The 21,503-nt window shown below is 37.9% G+C and overlaps 1 protein-coding gene across 3 annotated transcripts in view; it reads right to left on the bottom strand.

Moving 5' to 3' along the window:
- The window catches only part of PITPNC1 (phosphatidylinositol transfer protein cytoplasmic 1), a 440,717-nt gene that overhangs the window by 1,266 nt on the left and 417,948 nt on the right, over window positions 1-21,503 (bottom strand). Inside the window, exon 9 of one of the 3 annotated variants that reach the window (XM_044676343.1) lies at window positions 11,670-11,788. The exons of the other annotated variants lie outside the window; for them this stretch is intronic. Within the exon in view, the coding sequence (XP_044532278.1) occupies window positions 11,670-11,788 (119 nt within the window). The remainder of the gene's footprint in view (window positions 1-11,669; window positions 11,789-21,503) is intronic. 3 annotated transcript variants of the gene reach the window in all.

Raw genomic sequence — 21,503 nt, 5'->3', positions numbered from 1 at the left:
TGTGGAAGATAATAATCTTTTTTTTATGACTTGTCATCATCCCTAGAACAGTACATTTGGTTTATAGACTTCAGGGTAGTGATACTTGGTTTTGGGGGAGGAGGACAAAGCTATGGGGTATATATTGCTTTTTCTCCCTACAGTAAATGGCCTCTTTATTATTCTTCAGTATCGTTTTTCATTCTCAGGTGGCATTTCTCAGGATGATTACTGTACTTTTCTCTCTAACTGTAGATCTTTGTTTTCCTCCCAATTTTGCTGCCACTAATCTCTTATAGACATGGGAAATCAGATAACCTTCCTCATTTAACAACTACATTTAGCTTCATTTGCAAAGTACCTGGCTGTGAAAACACAATGTGGTTGTGAAACACAGTGCTAGGCACTGAGGTCAGTCAAGCTTAATGAAACCCTGTTGAAAAGGAAACATGAAGGAGTTTTCCTGTAAGTGAAGGACATGGGATTTGTGTTGCTGGTTTTTGGCTATCCAGAAACTTCTTTCTAAGTTTCTGGGTTCTGGCTTTGTTCTGTATAGTTAAGGTTCACTGGGCAGGGGTGTGCTGAAGCCAGCTCCAACCTGTGAACTGATCATTAAATTTTCAGTGTAAGCATTTACATTTAACAATTAGCAAATGCTACAAAGAAGGGCTGGATTTATTATTATATTGATTGTCTAAACTTCAGAAAGCTACAGAGAAAGTGTTAATAATGTAGATTGAGCTTTAAAAAAAACTACACTTATTCTAAGACAGAAGGTAAAGGTTATTATTTTTTTTAAAGCTTAATCTACACAATCATTTCTAAGGCAGAAGATAAAGTAAGGGCTAGGCAATTGGGGTTAAATGACTTGCCCATTGTATCACAGCTAGTGTCTGAGGCCACATTTGAACCTCCTTTCTCCAGCTCTATCTACTGTGCTACCTACCTGTCCCTAATGTAGATTAAATTTAAAAGAGTGTTGTATACATATTTTTACCCATAAAGCCAGCTTTTAAATATATACCAGTACATCCTTGCTGGCAAATGACCTCTGTAGTGAAGAATTATAGTATGAATAAAGTGAAATGAGCATATATCATTGCTACTTTGGAAATAATGCCTAATTCTATGTGTGAACTGTCATAATTCTAATTATTTCTACATCAGTAAAGTGGCAGTGAAGTGGGCTGCTGATTGATTGGATGTCTATGCTAAGTCTGGCACCAAAATGGTGAGTCCATGGCAAACACCTAAGGAGAGGTGAACCAACCTGGAAACAGAGCAGGTCTGAGCACCTGTGTTGATCAGTACTAGAACTAGACCTATGAGTGGCTATTGCACTTCTAGGTTGGGCAGGATGAGTCAAGTGAGAAAAACTTGCATTTGTTGTTTCCTTAGTTTGTTGTCTCTCTAATCAATCTCAAACCAGCTTAATAGATCAAGAATTAAGGTTTTAAAAAAGCTGCCAATTTTCTGAACAATTTTTTATTTCCTTCACGAATCATTACCTTCTGTCTTAGAACTAATTCTAAGACAGAAGAGTGGCAAGAGCTAGGCAACAGGGTTAAGTCATTTGCTCAGGGTCACATAGCTAGGAAGCATCTCAGGCCTGTTCCCTGATCCTAGGTCCTTCCAATTCCAGGTCTGGCACTCACTCTATCCATTGTGCTACCTAACTGCTACCCCCCCTCCCCCAAAAGTGTTGAATGTGTCTCCAGAAAATCAGTTTCAATCAGAAGGAAAAGGTAGGAGAGTTAGGGAGCTAGAAGTTTCCTATCAAATATCAATAACATGATATTAAAATTTTTTAAAATTTTAATTAAAAATTTTAAACCTAAGATTTTAAATTTATAACTATTAAATTTTGTCTTGTAACAATAATAGTTAATAATAGCTAGCATTTACATAGCGCTTTAATGTTTCAAAGTGCTTTAAGAATATTACCTCATTCTATCTTCACAACAATCCTGCAAGATAGATATTAACATTTTTTTTTAAGAAAAAAAATATAATGTTGTGGGACAACCAAATGTAATAGACTTTGCTACTAACAGCAATACAATGATCCAGGACAATTCTGAGGGACTTATGAAAAGAATGCTACCCACCTCTAGAGAAAGAATTGTTGGAGTAGAAATGCAGAAGAAAACATATGATTTATCATTTGTTGATTTGGGTATATGATTTGGGGTTTTGGTTTTAAAAGATTTTCCTATTACAAAAATGGACAATATGGAAATAGGCTTCAAGTGATAATAATACATGTATAACTCAGTTATATTTTGCTTGTCAACTCTAGGAGAGGAGAGGAAAGAGAAGAGGGAGACAACATGAATCATGTAACCTTGGAAAACTTATGTGTCGATTTGTTACTGGAATAAAGACAATTAAGAAATATATGTAATGTTATTGATATTTTTTTGTTGTTTTTCAGCCATTTTCTTTCATGTTTGATTCCTCATGACCCCATTTAGAATTTTCTTGGCAAAGTTACTAGAGTAGTTTGCTATTGTCTTCTCTAGCTCATTTTACAGATGGGGAAACCGAGGTATAAGGGGTTAAATAACTTGCTCAGGGTCACAGAGGTATTGTCTGAGGCCAGATTTGAATTCATTTTTGTGTCATTTCCCAACTTTGATGAACAAGGCATTTATGCATTTATTCAATTCATTGAACAAAATGTTTAAGGGCACAGGGACAAGTTTAGATCCTTGAGATACTCCATTGGAGACCTCTTGCCATGCTGACACTGCAACATTAATTAATTATTTTTAAATCTAACTCTAATGCAGAAGGTCAAGAGCTAGGCAAATATAGTTAAATGATTTGCCTGGGTTCACACAGTTAAGATGTATCTGAGGCCATATTTGAACTCAGGTCCTTCAGACTCCAAGTCTGGCTCTCTATTCATTAAGCCACCAAGTGGTCCTTCATGAACCACTTTTTGAGGTTGGCCTTCTAGCCAGTTCTGATTTTATTAACAGGCATGACCTATTCCTGATAAGTTCTTTTTGTCGATTTGTAATCACTGTTTCCCTTTCTAGATGCTCACTAGCAATCTCTTTTAATGATCCATCCAGAAATTCCCCAGAAATGAAAATCTTTCTTACTGGCCTAGAGAATGTGAAATTTAAAAAAAAATTTTTAAATAGCAGAACATAATTTTCCATTTTCCATATCTCATAGTAGCTTTCCTATTTTCCATGAGCTTTAAGATCTCACTGATAGTGGCTCAGCAATAACATCTGCCAGTTCTTTCAATACTCAAGATGTGGTTGCACTGGGGCAGGTGACTTGAATTCATTCAGAGAAACTGGGTGCTTTCTTACTGGCTACTCAATTTTATTGGTTATCAACTCCCTGTCAATCATTTTTGACCTGTCACATCCTGTTGCAAAGGCCATTTTCCTTAGCAAAGGAAAACCGAAGCAAAATTAAGTAGTTCTGTCTTCTCTCTGTTATCATTTCTAATAATCCAGTCCCCTCTAATACTTATCCTCTCCCCACCCTGAACAAAGGTATTATCTCCTTTTTCAATCTTCCTTTTTCTCTCAATATAGCTAAGAGATGCTACCCTTTTTGTTATCTTTACCTTACATGGTCAGCTCATTCTGAGTATAAGTACTCCTAACATTTTTTATGGAAAGTGCCATACTCTTATAAATTCATCTCTTTTTCCCTGGTCTTCTTTCTATCTTTTGTATATTTCTTTTTTTTTTTAAACTCTTACTTTCTGTCTTAGAATCAATACTCAGGGTCACACAGCTAGGAAGTGTCTGAGGCCAGATTGGAACCCAGGTCTCTGGGACTAGTTCTCAATCCACTGAGCCACCTAACTGCCCCCTCTTTTGTATATTTCTTTGAAAAAAATCTGAGTTGGCCAGTTCCCAGACCATCCATATAGGACTCTTCAGACAAATCTCATTTTCCTTATTGGAATTATTTCCTTTTATGTGTTCAGAATTTATTTTTTAAGCATCTCCCATCCCTTCTGGGCTGATATTCTCTGTACCATTTTAGTCATTTTAGTCTAATTGGATTCAATAAATCTTACATGGAAGAATTATAGTGCTAAAATGTTCAAATCTCTGGACAAGGAGGGGAATAATGTCAAAAAACTAAAAACCAGTCTCTGCCTTCAAGAAATTTGCTTTCTTCTGAGGGATATAAGACATTTTGAGGCAGGGAAAGAGCACTTAAAATTAGGAGGATAAGAAATAGCTCCCTTCTAGGAGGCAGTATTGGAGTTGATCCTAGAAGGAAGATAGCTTCCAATAAGGGAAGGTAGTCAGATGGGAAAAACAAGTGGATCAGTTTGGTTGAGGGACAGAGTTCATAAAGAGAAGTAATACATAATAAATCTGGAAATGTGGGCTGGTGCCAGACTATGGAGGGCTTTAAAAGCCAAACAGGGGAGTTTATATTTTTATCCTAGAAGCAGTAAGGAATAGCCAGAATTTACTGAGTAAAAGACAGTGACATGGTCAAGTCAACTATATTCTGCACTTAAGGACAATCCCTTTGGCAACTGGATGGAGGGCAAATGAAAGTAGAGAAGATTAATTAAAGGCAGGAAGATTAATTAGAAGGCCACCACAGTAGTCTAGGAGAGGGGAAGAGAGCTGGAACTAAGGTGGCAGTTGCATGAATAGTGAGAAAGGGAAAGTTGCAAAATATTGGTAGGGGTAAAAGGGGCAAGATTTGGCAACTGATTGGATACACTGGGCAAGGGGGAATGAGTAGTCCAGGATAATACTGAGAATGTGAAGCCAGGAACCTGGATGGTGATACCCTCCATAGAAATTGGCAAGTTTGGTAGAAGGGTGGGTTTTGGTGAGAAGATAATTGTTCTCTTTTGGACATGTTGAGTTTGAGATGTCTCTGAGACATCTAATTTGAAATATCCAGTAGGCAGCTGATGATAATCTTTTCATAGGACCCTAATTTGTTATATATATTTCAAGGAAATAGGCTCTCACCTTTCGTATAACTCACTATTTTCACTAACTAATCTGGATGGGGCTATAGAGATTAAAGGATAATATTTGAGGAGGCAATGGAGAAATAATAGCTTTGGAATCAGAGCATACTGTAGGTTCAAATCCTATTTCTTTTTTTTCCCAATCCTAAAAATAAATTATTTTACCTTGTTGGGCTTCAATTTCCTTCCTTAATGATTTCTGAGGTATAAATGCTCACAGTGGAAAAATAAAAGGAAAGGATAGTTTTAGATGACCTTTGGAGACCCTTCTCTTGATCTATGATCCTATGATTCTATTGCCTGATAAATGAATATTTTTTCTTTACTAAAAAGATGACTTTCTGAAAGAAGTGGCATGAATATCACTTTACTGTACTTTTCCAGCAGGGGGCAGAATATACCAAAAGTACTTAAGATTTGATTTTTACATGTCTCAGCAAAAACAATGATGTAGTCTATTAGAAGTAATACTCTCATCTTTGAGTACATTGAAACTTTTAAAAATGAGTGGGAGCAATCATGTCACCTCCTTCTTGTCACTTCATGGATATTATTAAGGCATAATTTTAATCTAATTCTGAAATGGTTTTGAACTGGTGACTTAGAATCTGTTTCCCACCTATACTTGATATAAAGCCTGTGCTTTGAAACATTTTTTGATTACATTAGGATCCTGGATGGAAGCAGCTATGGATGAAAATGAATGATCCTTAATTTTATGAAATTCCAAGGAACACAAGAAGAGGAGTTAAGCATTCAGAATTTAACTCTGTTAGGAGTAGGAACTGACTCTTTCTGATGTGGCCCATTAAAGGCCTCATGGTCATAGTAATTAATTAATGTAGTTCCTTCATGGAGTGTGGTTCCCCGCCTTTTGCCCAATAACCTAGGGCAAAAGCAGCACATCCTGTGGTTTTATTTGGTCTGAGGGGCTGACAGGCAGGCAGCCCCTACAAGTTCCCATGAGAAGACTCTTTCTCTCAGGAGGATGCCATCACCAAGGGCCCTACATCTGCCCCTTTTGTTTTACTTGGGAAACAGCATCCCACTCATTTGCCCTGTGGTCAGATTTTGTTCTACTACAATCTACTCCCAGATTGTCTGTCCCTATCATCTGGATGGTTAAGGTCACTAATTACCGCAAATGGTGATAGGTGTGCAGGAAGTAAATGTACTTAACAAAACTGAGTGTACAAATCTCATTCTACAAGGTTACCGACTGACACAGAAATGACAAAGGTGAGCCACATGGTTATTCTGAAAAGTGGTTAGATTGCTGAATTTAGAATCAGGAAGACTCATCTCCTTGAGTCCACATCTGGCCTCAGGCACTTACTAGCTGTGCAACTTTGGGCAAGTGATTTAATAACCCCATGTGCCTCTGTTTCCTCATCTGTAAAATGAGCTGGAAAAGTAAATGGCAAACCACTCCAGGATCTTTGTTGGGAAAACTTCAAATGAGGTTATGGTTGTTCAGAATGGAAATCAGTCAATCTCTCTCTCTCTCTCTCCCTTGCCCCCCCCCTCATTCTAACTATATCCTATCTATCTACATCCTATCTATCTATTTATCTATCTATCCATCTATCTTCATCATATCTATCTGTCTATTTATCTACTTATCTATCTATACCCTATCTATCCATCTATCTAATCTATCTATCTACAGCCTATCTTATCTATCTACATCCTATCTATCTAGATATCTATCTATTTATCCATCTATCCACATCCTATCCATCTATCTACATGCTATCTATCTATCTATCTATCTATCTATCTATCTATCTATCTATCTATCCATCCATCCATCCATCCATCTATATATCTACATCCCCCCTCTCTTACCTGTGTCTGAAACCAGGGGATTGGTTGGTATTTGGTATCTCTGCTTAAGACCACTATTCAATGTTTCCAGGTGCATAAGAACTATATACTTCTCAAGATCCCAAAGAACATTCACCCAAATTACTTTCTGGTGTTTGCAAAGTTTCCCTATTGGTCTCTGAAATAGATCTAGGCTAAGAAAAAAAAAACTGTACTACACTTTCCTCCCCTTACCACAAGCATTCTTTTTTGCTCAGGTTAAGTAGTAATATTATTATTTTCCTGGTATACTCCATTATTCTATTTAGTATTACCAACCTAATTGGTAATTGGTAATACTAAATATAAATAAGTATATAGCAGTGGTTCCCAAACTTTTTTGGCCTACCGCCCCCTTTCCAGAAAAAATATTACTTAGCCCCCGGAAATTAATTTTTTTTAATTTTAATAGCAATTAATAGGAAAGATAAATGCACCTGTAGCCATCACTGCTCCCCAGATGGCTGCAGCACCCACCAGGGGGTAGTGGCACCCACTTTAGGAATCACTGGTATATAGGGCCACTTTAGTGTGGGACTAGCTTGTCCAAACCAAAGAGAAGATTCAATGGGACAGGGGCAACTCAGTGGATAGAGAGCCAGGCCTGCAGATGGCAGGATCTGGGTTCAAATCTGCCTCAGATACTTCTCAGCTGTGTGACATTGGGCAAGTCATTTACCCCTCCATTGCTTAGCTCTTAATGCTTTTTTGCCTTAGAGACAATATCAATACTATTATTGATACTACATACTAGGTAAGGGTTTAGGGGGGAAAAAAAATTCAATGGGACCTTAGTGGTATTCCTAAGAAAGACTACACCTGGGTTGGGTACCTTTAGGACCAAGGCTGTTGGCTTCAGTGGGCAGGCCCAACAATGAAGAATAGTTGGTTTAGGTATTTGTTGGAGTGCTGATCATTAAATTTTCATTGGGAGCATTTACATCTCAGAAGTCAGCAAACTACAAATCAGGGCTTAATTTACTGCTTTGTTGATTTTCTAACAAGAGAATGGTAGAGAACATGCTAATAATTTATATTAAATTTTAAAGTGTTTCAGAGTACATTGTTTTTTGAAGAACTGGTGGCTGAATCAGCCTACCCCTAGGCTATGAGGTATAACATCTACTGGGGATTTCACTTCTGATCCTTCATCCCTGAGCATTTGCCACTAGGAGTAGCTTGTACCTAGCTCATCTGTTAATCAAAGGCATAAGCACAAACAGATTAACAATGAATCTTATTTCCCTCTCAAATTTAGAAAGTCAAATTAAAACAGACCCAACAGGAGGATCTGACCCTAGCCCAAACAATAGAGGAGGTGGTTTTGGTCCTCTGGGTGGTTTATTCCTCCAATCCCTTTTATTTCAGGGATTCCTGGGATAATTTTTAATACTGGAGCTAGAAAGGGGATGCTGGGGCAGGGAGGAGGAAAACATTTCTTTCCCACTTATTTTATCATCTCCCTGGGGTAAAGCCTCTTCTTCCCTCTGGGGCACATGGTTTGCTTAAGCACAATCTAGGTGTATTTGGCCTTATCATGGTACATTTCCCCTTGTCTTTTAAGTTCTAGATATAGTGGTACCCATACAGGTTGAGGTATTCAGAGTTTCTTCCTCTTCTGCCTAGGGCTTTTTTTCCCCCCAAAGGGGGCAAGCCCCTGGATTTTATTTTTTTTTTGTGCTAATTCCATTTGCCACCACTACTCTGACATGCTTCTATCCCTAAGGTTTGGGAGCAAAGCAATCACCATATCTTGAATCATCTCTAGGAGTGGCCACTGGTGGAGACAAATGGGAGTTTCAGGTAGTTAGAGGTCCTTCCAGGAGGTCTGGGATCAATCTGACTCTGCTAAGAAAGGTAGTCAGGGCTGTAGGACAGGGTGGGGCTATGGGAATTCCATTGTTGTTGTTGTTATTATTTTTTAAGATGTGACACAGTAACAGGAAGGAAATTCCCACCCTAAAGTCAGTCTGCTGGTCTAATTTAATTTCCAGTGAAAAATCCCCTCCCTCTTTGGGGGATACTATACTTATGCCGACTCCTCTATGAGTGACTAATAGAACATCATTTTAATCTAATTCAGAAATGGTTTGGAGTTAATGATTTAAAACACATTTCCCATACACCTTTTCTATTGATAAAGGTAACAGCTGATGCTTTGAAACATTACCTGATTACACTGGATCCTAGACAAGAAAGGCTATAGAAAAAATATACATTGAAAAAAGATATCATGCTCAACTTAAGGAAATTCCAAGAAATACACAAAAAGAGCAGTGAGCACTCAGAACTTACCCATCCTAATGTGGGTAGGACTCTGGTTGAGGTCTTTTCAATTTGATGTGAAGCAAGTGGTTCAAATTATTTATATGTCTAGATCTGTGAATTCCCCTTTGGTTAACTTAGCCTGGCTTGTGGCTTGTCCCAGAGCCAAACAAGCCAGGAGAGCAACTTCTCCTCCTGGCCAGTGCTGGAATTTATTTCTTAAGTTGTCCAGGGCTTTAGCTGTATATTACAATTGCTTGTGGTTAATCTAAGCAAGATTCTTTTCATTCCTCCAACGTGTATGTGGGGGGATAGGTTCGCCCTGATCTGAGGCTGAAGGCTAACTCTTGCATTTCATTTGCCCTTACTTCCTCCTGAGGCAAAGGTAGAGTCTCCCAGTCTATGTGTAAAAGGCTGGAGCCTCTCTGACACTCTCTGCATCTATCTCCTTCTGAAGATGGATTGTTTACCTCCTCAGTTTTTGTAGGACTAAGAGGGTAGTGGTCTTCCTCAAAGCGCCCTGTGCTTCCATTCATTTAAGGGCTGGACTCTTAGATTTGATAGGACACGATTCCTGGCTTATTGTGGGATTCCCCAAAAAGGACATAATTCTTGGATAAATGGATAGCAGGGCCATCTTGGCATGAAAGAGACCACTTAAAAAAAAATCCATACCTTCCATTTTAGAATCAATACTGTGAGTTGATTCCAAGACAGAAGGCTAGGCAATGGGGGTTAACTGACCTGCTCAAGATCACACAGGTGTCTGAGGCCACATTTGAACCCATGACTTCCCATCTCTAAGCCTGATTCTCAATCCACCGAACCATCAAGCTCACCCTGGGGCCACTGAACATCTCGGGTTCAAATTTGGCCCTAGACACTTCCTAACTGTGTGATCCTGGGCAAGTCACTTCACTCAATTGCCTACCCCTTACTGCTCTTCTGCCTTGGAACATATACTTTAGTATCACTTCTAAGATGGAAGGTATGGGTTAAAAAACCAAACCTATAATATATGTGTCTTGTTTTTGTTCTGGTCTTCCATGACCTATGGCAAACACAGGGAGCCCCAAAGAAATTTTTGTTGACTTGGATTGAAAGTAGTCTTCCAAACATCACCTTATTCCAAACATCACCATAGTGGCTCTGCTTTATGGCAACATAGTGGTAAAATTAACTTGAAAAATCCTTCCTTAAACTCTTCATTGAGAAAGAAGTTAAGCTTCTGTTTAGTGGTCTCCTGCATCATCAATCAATGCATGAAAAAGGGGGACAGACAATCAGGTCTAATCCAACTTTGGGTTCTCTCACATGTATCTAAGGGGGATGTGTGAGTCCAGTGGAGAAAAAGACACCCAGTAGCCCCAAAGAACACACACACACACACCACGAGCAGGATTATTCCTTAACAGAAAAGGGCCAGAATGCCAACAAAGAAGGTCTTTTCACTGATGGCTAAAGCCAAATCTTAATTATCCCAAAACACATTGTCTATTTTGTGGATTGTATGCAATAGTCTAGAGTTCAGGAGCTGGGCTACTAAACCAGGCCATGGTACCTGGCAAATGGGTATACCTGTTGGTCCATTTATACATCTAGCTTAGAGCATTTCAGAGACAGATAAAAATGATATTAGAATTGTCTTTTTAAAAAATGATCTGTCCCTACTCTCCCCATCTCAGCATAATTAATTAAATGAGAACATTTATAAACTACCCATTTCAGAGACATTGGTGCTTTTTTTGGGGGTGGGTGGGAGGTGGTGAGTGGCTCTGCACCTGAGCCCAGTATGGAAATTCCTTCCACCAAGTCAGACCAGCAATTTGGCTGTAACAGATATATTGGAGAGTAGTCTGGGGGCAATGCGAGATTGTGTGATTTGTCCATAGTCACACAGCTTGTCATATCAGAGATAGAACAACTCATAAATTCTTGACTCCAAAGTTGCCTCTCCACAAAAATATTGTTAGCCAAGTCTTTGCTGTACATGTGCAAATTATTAAATCTGTCAGTTTTTTTAGTTACCCAAGACTGGATTTAATCCAGATCATTTCCCCATCTCTCATAGACCCTAGTAGATATGGAAGAGGAGGATTAATTCCAAGATTAGTCTAAGGAAACAAAACTAGAAAAGTCAAACTTGTGCAAAAAGCTTCATGGCATATTCAAACAAACCTGAGTGATCTGAGTTATTTGATGTTTCTGATTATCTGTGTCCTTGGTTTTTAGATAACCGAGAATTCATTGCATTACAAACACCAATGACCCAGAGTAAGATTTTGAACCAGTGTAATGTTGGTTCCCCCCCTTTCCTGTCTTAGTGTAGGATTTTTTAATTCTATTAAGGCTGCAAGCTTTTCTATTAAGCCTTAAAGCAACCAGAAAGTTAGCAAGGTCCCTAAGCTGTCATTGCCAATTGAGATGTGGTTCAACTTCTTTACCAAAAGTGGTGAGATTGTTCTGTATTTTGTGTATGAAAAAGTTAGGAAATAGGTGTTTTTGTAATTCTTCAGAGGGCATGTAATAGGCGTATTTGGTGAAGGGATGGGTGATATGCTGAAAAAAATCTACATACACTTGTTTTGTCAAGGCTGTTTATGTCATCCACAGTAGATGAGTGCTGATTGCAAACTTTAATGTTGGTTTGTTCATGCATATTTTTCTCGTATTCCCGAACATCATCCATTGTCATATCTGAAAGAAGGTCAAGATGATGGCAACTTCCATTATTAAATGCAAACTTTCAGAGGGAGTGTTTTAAGGAAAAGCCACAGTGTAGCAGAAGCCAAAGAGGATTCGATAAAGCAGGCAATCCACTAACTTTATGAAACATAAGTCATAAAGTTAGTTGAACCAGCCGGGGAGTCGGTGGTTGGGGTGGGGTGGAGTGCAAGGTTAAGTCAAAGGAAGTCTCAGGAAAGAGTGGAAATTGTTTCAAGGTATCTCTGTGAAGTGAACTAGACGGAAAGTGTTGGCATATGGGCAATGCTAGAGGCAAAGATCTTCTAAAAAAGTTTTTTTTAGAAGATCTCGATCTCATTAAGAAGAGAGGTTCAGGAATACTTCTGGGTTGTTGTTGTTGTTGTTGTTTTAACTTACCTTCCAGAACCCTTTTGAAAGAGATTTTGATATTATACTCTTTAATATTATACTTAACAATAAGAAGACATTTTCATTGCTAGAGAAGACATGCTTTAGAAGACAGGGAAGTAATCTTTGTTCACAAATGTCAAGAAGCTTAGTGTTAATTCTCACTAAATATGGATTTTTTTTGTGTGTGCAAGTTCTCTGAAAGAATATACAGCATCATATCATGCAGGCCTATGCCAGATTGAACCGGTTGATAGTAAACTTCACAGCCCCATCTGTTTGAAGATAGTTGGTATTGTCTCTGCAAAAACTTCCACAGGTAAAATGGTATGTAACGTCGTTATGATTTTGGGGTTAGGGTCAACTAGCTGATTTCAGGACATTTAATTTCTCATCTAATTGAAAAAGACACTCCTCTCTGACCTGTGTAATGCATAATGTCCTTCTTGGGATTCTTTTCCACAGTTTACCATTATGGACATTTCTTTTTTGTTCATCCAGCTTAATTCAATTCCATAGCTTCAGCCTTTCACACGCCACTTTACAATGAAATTGTATTCGACAGATGTTCTGATGGCAACAAAAGACACAGCAGTCATCTACTATTCAAATCCCTAAGTAGCTGGGTGAAAATTTAGAGTGGGCATTCACAGCTGGAAATTTTCCTTAAATATTTTCTGTATCATGTGGCTTTGAGTCTTTTTATAACATGCAATGTGTCATGTGAAATTCATTTCACTTGCCAAGGGCAAACTTGCCAGAAGCTCATGATATGTCGAATCCAACATGGTACCGGGCCAAGAAGAAGTGTGGTTATATGTGTCTCCAGGCACATCTGATTCAGTTTTTTAAAATGAAATTTTTAGTGATTTAAGTCATTACTTTACTCAGCCTGTGATTCTTCCTCTCCCCCCAACCTCTATCATTATCTTCAATCAGAGAAGTTATCCACAAGCAAAGTTAAGTATGAAAGGTGTTAAAAAAGCAGTCTGGCCAAGCAAAGAACATGCTCTTTTGTTAGGAAGTTAAGATAAAAGCAAAAGAGGAAGAAATGTTACTTCATGATAAATTCACATACATATCCATACATATCATTAAGCAATTAAAAACACAATCCATCAATGTTAGCACTTTATAATCTTGATTTCTTATAATTATTACTTAAACATATTTTAAGAAATACTAAGGAATCATTTTCAAGTTTAAAGAACTATCTTCTTTTTGCCAACTCATTCCTTTTAAAAATGTTTATATTAAAAATTATTTTTCCCCATGCATCATATGTTCCTAAGACATTTCATCTTATTTATCTAAGTTTTTTTCTGACTTTGTGTGGAAAATGAAAGCAAAATGTTTTTAGTTGCTTTCATTTCGTCTTACAAACAGTAATAGAAACCATTTAAGAGAGATTAAAAATAATACCTTTACTCCCATTAAGGTCAGGGAGGAATTTTGGGAAGGGTTTTTTCCTGTTAATATAAGATGGGCAGAGAGGGAGAGAAGTCACCTAAAGCTTCTTTGGTGTAGGACATCCTAGAAATGCAATTCTCTCTTATAGGAATGAGTAGAAAGGAATCCAAATTTTGGGAAGACTTCATTTGGGGGAGAGGGAGATCATCCATAAAGGAGCTAATATTTCTAATTGCATGTACTTTGGGCTGCTCTCCAAAAGATGATGTATGTTTAATCTCCCTGGTAGTGGATAGCCTGGGTCAAATTCCACTCAAAAACACCTTGACAGAACACAAATGCTCTTAACAAATGGGTCTGCCTATTTTCATATTCCTCAGCTTATGCACAGAACACAGAGCACTCTAAATCAAGGGCAAACTTATCTATTTAGGCTACTTTATGCTTCATTTAATACTCATGGTCCTAAAAAGGCACAAGTAAATCAGAAACTTGCAGATAGAATAATATATATTTTGCCACTGATTTACATTATATTTTCAAGGATGGTTTTTGCTGATGACTGATTTTAATTTGCAGTGAACCTTTAAACTTAGAGGTTTCTCAGCCTCTTTCAAACACATACAGAGGTTTGCTGAAGCCAGCTTGAACTCATGAGCTGACTATTAAAATTTTCAGTGTGAGCACTTACACCTTGAAAATCTGCAAATGCTACAAATCAAGATTTGATTTATTTTGTTGATTATCTAGACTTAAGAAAATGTTAATTCAGATTAAACTTAAAATTGTGCTGTATGCATTTTTTCTGTAGAGCTAGTTATTAAACATTTATCAGTACAACATTGCTTCTGTATATAGAAAGCCTCTTTTTGATGGGACCCTTGAGATTAATTACTTTGCAAAGTAATCTTCAGCTAATCACTCCTGAATTTATCCATTTTTGAATTTTCTAAAATAATGGCATACATATATTTACATTTTCTTAAGTTGATTGCTTTTAAAAGATATTTTGATAACTGTATTTCAATATAATTGGTTTCCTTTGTAACATCATACATTTTATTTTATACATTTTAAGAGGGTTCATGACACAAAAAAGGCTAAGAACTCCTAATATAAATATAAATCAAATATAAATCCTAAATAATATAAATATAAATAACATAAATAAAAATCCTAAAATAAATAAAATATAAATATAAAAGAAATCCTAGCAAAAATAAATATAAAACTCCAAATATAAAATTAACATAAATAATAAAATATAAAAGAGAAGGTTTTTTTTTAAAGGGATATATTCCAATGATACTTAATTAAAAAAAAAAACTTGGGAAGGGTAGAAATAACAATTAGGCAAAGGGATATATTCCTGGAGTTTCCCCTACTAGATTATAAGATCCTTGTGAACAGGGATCATATCTTACCTAAACTGTATCTTTGGCCAAATGCCTGTCACAGTATCTAGCATACAGTAGTGGTTTAATAAGTGTTGAATAATTGGAGGTGGTTTACCTCACATTCACTTTGGCAGGGCACTCTTTTCTTTCCTCCCCTCTAGGTAAGATGTGCTACTGTGACCTAGGTTCATGCTTAGTCAGTGAATGTTCTCTCCCCTCTTTGAATGGTCCCCAGTCCAGTGATGGAGAGACTACACATAACCATGGCTCTGACAATGTTTATTCTACTCACAGATGATTAGGTCATCCTACTCCTTTAGAATTCTGTCCTTAGCAAGGCTTGGGCCATGATTTTAAGAAGCTGATAGCTAATGGTCAATGACACATGTAAAACCCAGTGGAATTGCTCATTGGCTATGAAGGGGGTGGTGTGAGGAGAGGAGGGAAAGAACATGAATCATGTAACCATGGGAAATTATTCCAAATTAATTAATTAATTAAACTTAAAAAAAAAAAAGAAGCTGATAGCTAAAAGAATATCACTCTCTTATTTTATTGAGCTATCAAGTTGGGGCTGAGGAAATCAAAATTTTACCCCAAAGTCTTCCAGAAGTAGGCTGATTTTGTGAAAAGAAGCTTGGTTCCCAAAATATTTTTCATCTAGATATACTGAATTTTCTCTGCAGTTTCTTGCACATATGGGAATGGCATTGCTCTTATTAAGGGGTACGTTACAGATGGTTGTTGGGGAAGGGTGAGCTGTGTGAGATACCAAAGCTTTATTCCACCTCAAGTAACTTTTTAAAGAATGTCAGCAGATTTCAGAGCAAGTGTAGGCAGTGCCATGTGTCTGAACTGAATTGGCTAGAGTCTACAAGGAATAGGGAAGGGGTCAAGAGAATATAAAAAGGGATTACCAACTCTTTGGAAAGAATGTTTATCACTGAGTTCTCCTCTCCTACACAGCAGAGAAACAGCCTTGAAAATTTAAGAGAAGAAACTTGATACTGCATATAGTTATTATTCTTCCAACCTCATTAACCCCCCCCACCCCAGATTATTTCCCCTATTTCCCCCCTAGAGACTTGGGTAGAAAAAGTACAAGTACAAAAAATGCATTTTCACCATGGCTGTTATCAAATAGAAACAGAAGGCTTGAATTAGCTATTGGAAACCTAGAAGCCAAAGGGTCAGGTGTGATGTTACTTCACTTCTCATAAAACGGTTGCCATCTTACTTCTATCAATCAGATTGCTGTGTGGTGCAGCCAAATCGGATGGACCTGGAATCAGGAAGTTTGAATTTAAATCTGTCCATAGACTTACTAGCTGTGGACTCTGGGTAAGTATTTAATCTCTACTGGCCTATTTCCTTACCTGTAAAAATTGGCATAATAATAGCACCTATCTCCTAGGGTTGTTAAAAGGATGACATAAGGTGATATTTGTAACACTTTACTGAGCTTAAAATGCTGTATTTTAAACTACTAGTTATTATTATTGTTACTCTTGAGTATTAAGAGAAAGTAAGAATATAAAAAGATAATTTTAATATTATTCCTTTTTAGCATTAAGAGATAATATTGATGCTAAGGATTAATATTATAACAATGGATGAGGAAACTGAAGCATATAGAGGTAAAATGACTTGTAGAATCACTTGCCTGTAAAGAAGTTAAGACTCCAGATCTAATGCTACCGTGCGCAAGGCATCATGGCTTGACAAATGGTCAGCCAGTCTCAACTTGAAGACTTCCAAGAAGGGATAATTCACTTCTTTTTTTTTTATTTGAAAACTTTTATTTAATTAATTAATTTAGAATATTTTCCCATGGTTACATGATTCACATTCTTTCCCTCCCCTCCTCTCACATCCCTCCCATAGCCAATGAGCAATTCCACTGGGTTTTACATGTGTCATTGATCAAGATCTATTTCCATATTATTAATATTTGCATTAGGGTGATTGCTTAGAGTCTACGGGATAACTCGCTTCTTGAGGCAATCTATTACTTTTTTTTTTTTTAAGACCCTTACTTTAGCCTTAGACTCAATACTGTGTATTGGTTCCAAGGCAGAAGACTGGTAAGGGCCAGGCAATGAGAGGTAAAGGGAATTGCCCAGGATCACACAGCTAGGAAATATCTGAGGCCATATTTGAACCCAGGACCTCCTTTTTCTAGACCTGACTCTCAATCCATTGAGCCACCTAGTTGTCCCATCTCCAGTCCATTATTCTTATGGACATTTAGAAATTGTTAGGGCATTTACTTAAATGACTAAATTTGCCCCTTTGCAACTTTGCATATTTTTATTCGTCCTTTTAATATAAACTTGTCAGAGACAGAATTAGGGAACATTATTTTAGAGGTCACTTTATCCCCATTTTAGAGATGAGAAAATCAGCAAATCAGTGGTTGAAATTGACAGTCTTACAAGCATCTATTAAATGCTTACTATGTGCTAGGCACTATTAAGCAGGATAGGAACACAATATTTTTTTTTTCATACCCTTACCTCCTTCTGTCTTAATATCAGTTCTAAGACAGAATGATGGCAAGGGCTATGCATTTGGAGTTGTTACTTGCCCTGAGTCACAGAGTTAGGAAGTCCTACGAAGCCACATTTGAACCCAGGTCCTCCCAACTCCAAGCCTGGCATTCTATCCATTGTGCTGCCTCTCTGCCCCCAAAGGAACCCCATTTTCTTAATCCCTCCATCAGTTTTCTTTCACTAGAACAGTTAATGAAGTTGAGAGAATAGGGCACTTTAAGACATGGAGGGGGAGGGGGCAGCTGGGTAGCTCAGTGGATTGAGAGTCAGGCCTAGAGATGGGAGGTCCTAGGTTCGAATTTGACCTCAGACACTTCCCAGCTGTGTGACCCTGGGCAAGTCACTTGACCCCCATTGCCCACCCTTACCACTCTTCCACCTAGAAGCCAATACACAGAAGTTAAGGGTTTAAAAACAAACAAACAAACAAAAAAAGACATGGGGGTTAAAGCCAGTTAAGATGCCCTGGGGAAACAGAACCCTGAAGAATTTGGACTATGTGAAATAGCTAAATCAAATAGCACTTAATTACATTGGCATTTATCCTAAGATAATGGGAAGAACTGGTACATATTGGAATGAACTGAACAATATATGGTATTCTTACCTGAGTTCAAAACACCTAAATTCAAATTTAACTTTAGACACTTTAGTGTCATAGTCACTTGTGTGACCCTGGCCAAGTCATATAAACTTTGTTTTTTCATCTATAAAATGGGTTAATAATAGCACCTACCTCCCAGAGTTGTTGGGAGGATAAAATGAAATAATATTTGTAAAACATTTTGCAAAACTTAAAGGCCTATATAAATGCTAGCTATTCTTCTTCTTTGAACATTAATTCTAAAAGGGCTTGAATTGGTTTTCATTTTGTCTTTATATCCTCCTGTGACTAGCACAGGGTCTGGTGTTTAATAAATGCTTGTTGGCCTGGATTGGATTGGATTAAATTAGGAGCATGTTATATATAGGAGCATATATAGAAACTGGATGAGGAGAAAGATGTAACTGTTGGGATTGATATTGGGGCAATCAACTAATAAGCCTTTATTAGATCTGGAAGGGTCCTTGAAAATCTTCTAGCCCAACTGTTCATTTTACAAATGAGAAACTGAGGCCCAAAGAGGGAAAGTTACTTGACAAATATAAGAATTCATAGACCTGGGATTGGAACTGTACCACTTTAACTCCCTAAGGAGTAAGTAAGTATGTATAAGATTTCAGTTGATCCCCATAACAACTCTATAAACTACATATGAAATTCCAGGCATTGTGCCAAGTGCTGGGGATACGAATACAATGAAGGGTCAATCCCTGCTCACAAGTAGCTTAAATCTTAATTGGGGAGACAAGTATATACAAGGAGAAAAAGTACAAATAAATGCCAGGCAGTTACCTACAAGGTCATCTGGTGAGGAGGGTAACTAAGGTACTAGCGGTTGAGGGGATTTTGTGTGTGTGAGTGTGTGTGTCTACGTGCACGTGTATGTGTGCACTCTCTTAAAGAAAAAGAAGTATTCTGCAAGAAAAAGGTAAGAGGGAAAGTAAGTGTATTTCATATTTAAGAGCCAGGCAGTTCAAGAAACAGAGAGAAGGTCAGTTTGGCTGGATCATCAAGTGTGAGATGCCTTGAAAGATAGGTTGGGGAAATGTTGGGAAAGGCTTTAAAAAGCAACCAAAGGAGTTCACATTTTATCTTAGAGGCAGTAGGGAGCCAATGCAGTTTGCCAAGGAAGGGGATGGATAGTCAGATCTATACTTAAGAAAATCATTTTGGAAGCTGTGCAGAGGATGGTCTGGAGATAGGAAAGAGAAGTAAGAGAGACCAGTGAAGAAACCTTTGCAATAATCTAGAAGAGAAGTGATGAGGTCCTGGGCTAGAGAGAAGGGATTGATTTGAGAAATGTTGTAGAAGTGATAACTGAATGGCTATGTGGGGTGAGGGAAAAGTGATAAATCAATGATACTGAGGTTACAAATCTGGGGAACTAGAAAAAAGATGGTGTCTTCAAAAAGAAAAAGGGGAGTTTGGAAGAAGGGCAGATTGTGGGGGAAGGTCTTGGACCGATTCAGTTTGGGACACTTTGAGTCTGATGTAGCTCTGGGGCATATAGTTTGAAGTGTCCAGCAGGCAATTGATGATGTCAGTTTAAAGTTCAGAGGAGAGACAGGGAATAGATATCTAGATTTATGAGTCATCAGTGGAGAGGTGCCAGATTCCTGGGTTTTCTCTCCTTGAGTCATCAAAGTGAGTGAATGTATTCATAAGCATCTGTAGTCAGTTGGGGCTTTTGGCTCACACTGTTCCTGAGCTCATACAAAGTTTGTACCACAATTGGGGAAATGAGATTCTAGATTTAGATCCGGATGGGTCCTTGAAGCCCACCTGTTCATTTTACAAATGAAGAAATCGAAGCCCCGAGAGGCAAAGTTACTTGCCTAAGGTACTACAAAGGTAGCCACTGGGAGACCTAGGATTGGAACGAGGAAGCAATGATAAAAGCGATGGTCAGAAGCAGTAGAGTTTATCTAAATTCTACCAGCAGAGCTTACTTTTGATGAGCCTGCTCCTGATGTTCAGAGAGAATATGTTAAAAAAAAATACATTGCCTGGGAGTAACTCATGCAAGGATAGGAGTTGGGTCATTGAACTTTGAGGACCAAAGCCATACTTCAGAGAGCTTCTGTCCCTTCTCTCAATTTGCCTAAGCTATTATAGTGCTTGCTCTTAGGACAGTTAAATCACTTTTTTTTTTGAATTTAAACATTTATTAATAATCATTTTTAACATGGTTACATGACTCATGCTCCTACTTTCCCCTTCACCCCCCGCACTCCCCCCAGCCATGGCCGATGCACATTTCCACTGGTTTTGTCATGTGTCCTTGATCAAGACCTATTTCCAAATTGTTGGTGGTTGCATTGGTGTGGTAGTTTCGAGTCCACATCCCCAATCATGTCCACCCCGACCCATGCGTTCAAGCAGTTGTTTTTCTTATATGTTTCCTCTCCTGCAGTTCTTCCTCTGAATGTAGGTAGCGTTCTTTACCATAAATCCCTCAGAGGTGTCCTGGGTCATTGCATTGCTGCTGGTACAGAAGCCCATTACATTCTATTTTACCACAGTATATCAGTCTCTGTGTACAATGTTCTTCTGGCTCTGCTCCTTTCGCTCTGCATCTGTTCCTGGAGGTCTCTCCAGTTCGCCTGGAACTCCTCCAGTTTATTATTCCTTTTAGCACAATAGTATTCCATCACCCTCATATACCACAGTTTGTTCAGCCATTCCCCAATTGAAGGATATACCCTCCTTTTCCAGTTTGTTGCCACCACAAAAAGCACAGCTATAAATATTTTCATACAAGTCTGTTTATCTATGATCTCTTTGGGGTACAAACCCAACAATGGTATGGCTAGATCAAAGGGAAGGCAGTCTTTTATAGCCCTTTGAGCATGATTCCAAATTGCCAGCCAAAATGGTTGGATCAGTTCACAGCTCCACCAGCAATGCATTAATGTCCCAATTTTGCCACATCCCCTCCAACATTCATTACTCTCCCCTTCTTTCATTTTAGCCAATCTGCTAGGTGTGAGGTGATACCTCAGAGTTGTTTTGATTTGCATTTCTCTAATTATTAGAGATTTGGAACACTTTCTCATGTGCTCATTGATACTTTTGATTTCTTTACCTGAAAATTGCCTATTCATGTCTCTTGCCCATTTATCAATTGGGGAATGGCTTGATTTTTTATACAATTGCTTTAACTCCTTGTATATTTGAGTGATTAGACCCCTGTCAGAGTTTTTCGTTATAAAGATTTTTTCCCAATTTGTTGTTTCCCTTCTGATTTTGACTATATTGTTTTTGTTTGTACAAAAACTTTTTAGTTTAATATAATCAAAACCATTTAATTTACATTTTGTAATTTTCTCTAACTCTTGCTTGGTTTTAAAGTCTTT

The sequence above is a fragment of the Gracilinanus agilis genome, chromosome 4 (assembly GCF_016433145.1).
Source record: "Gracilinanus agilis isolate LMUSP501 chromosome 4, AgileGrace, whole genome shotgun sequence".
NCBI lineage: Eukaryota > Metazoa > Chordata > Mammalia > Didelphimorphia > Didelphidae > Gracilinanus > Gracilinanus agilis.
This window is presented reverse-complemented; position numbering and strand designations above follow the sequence as displayed.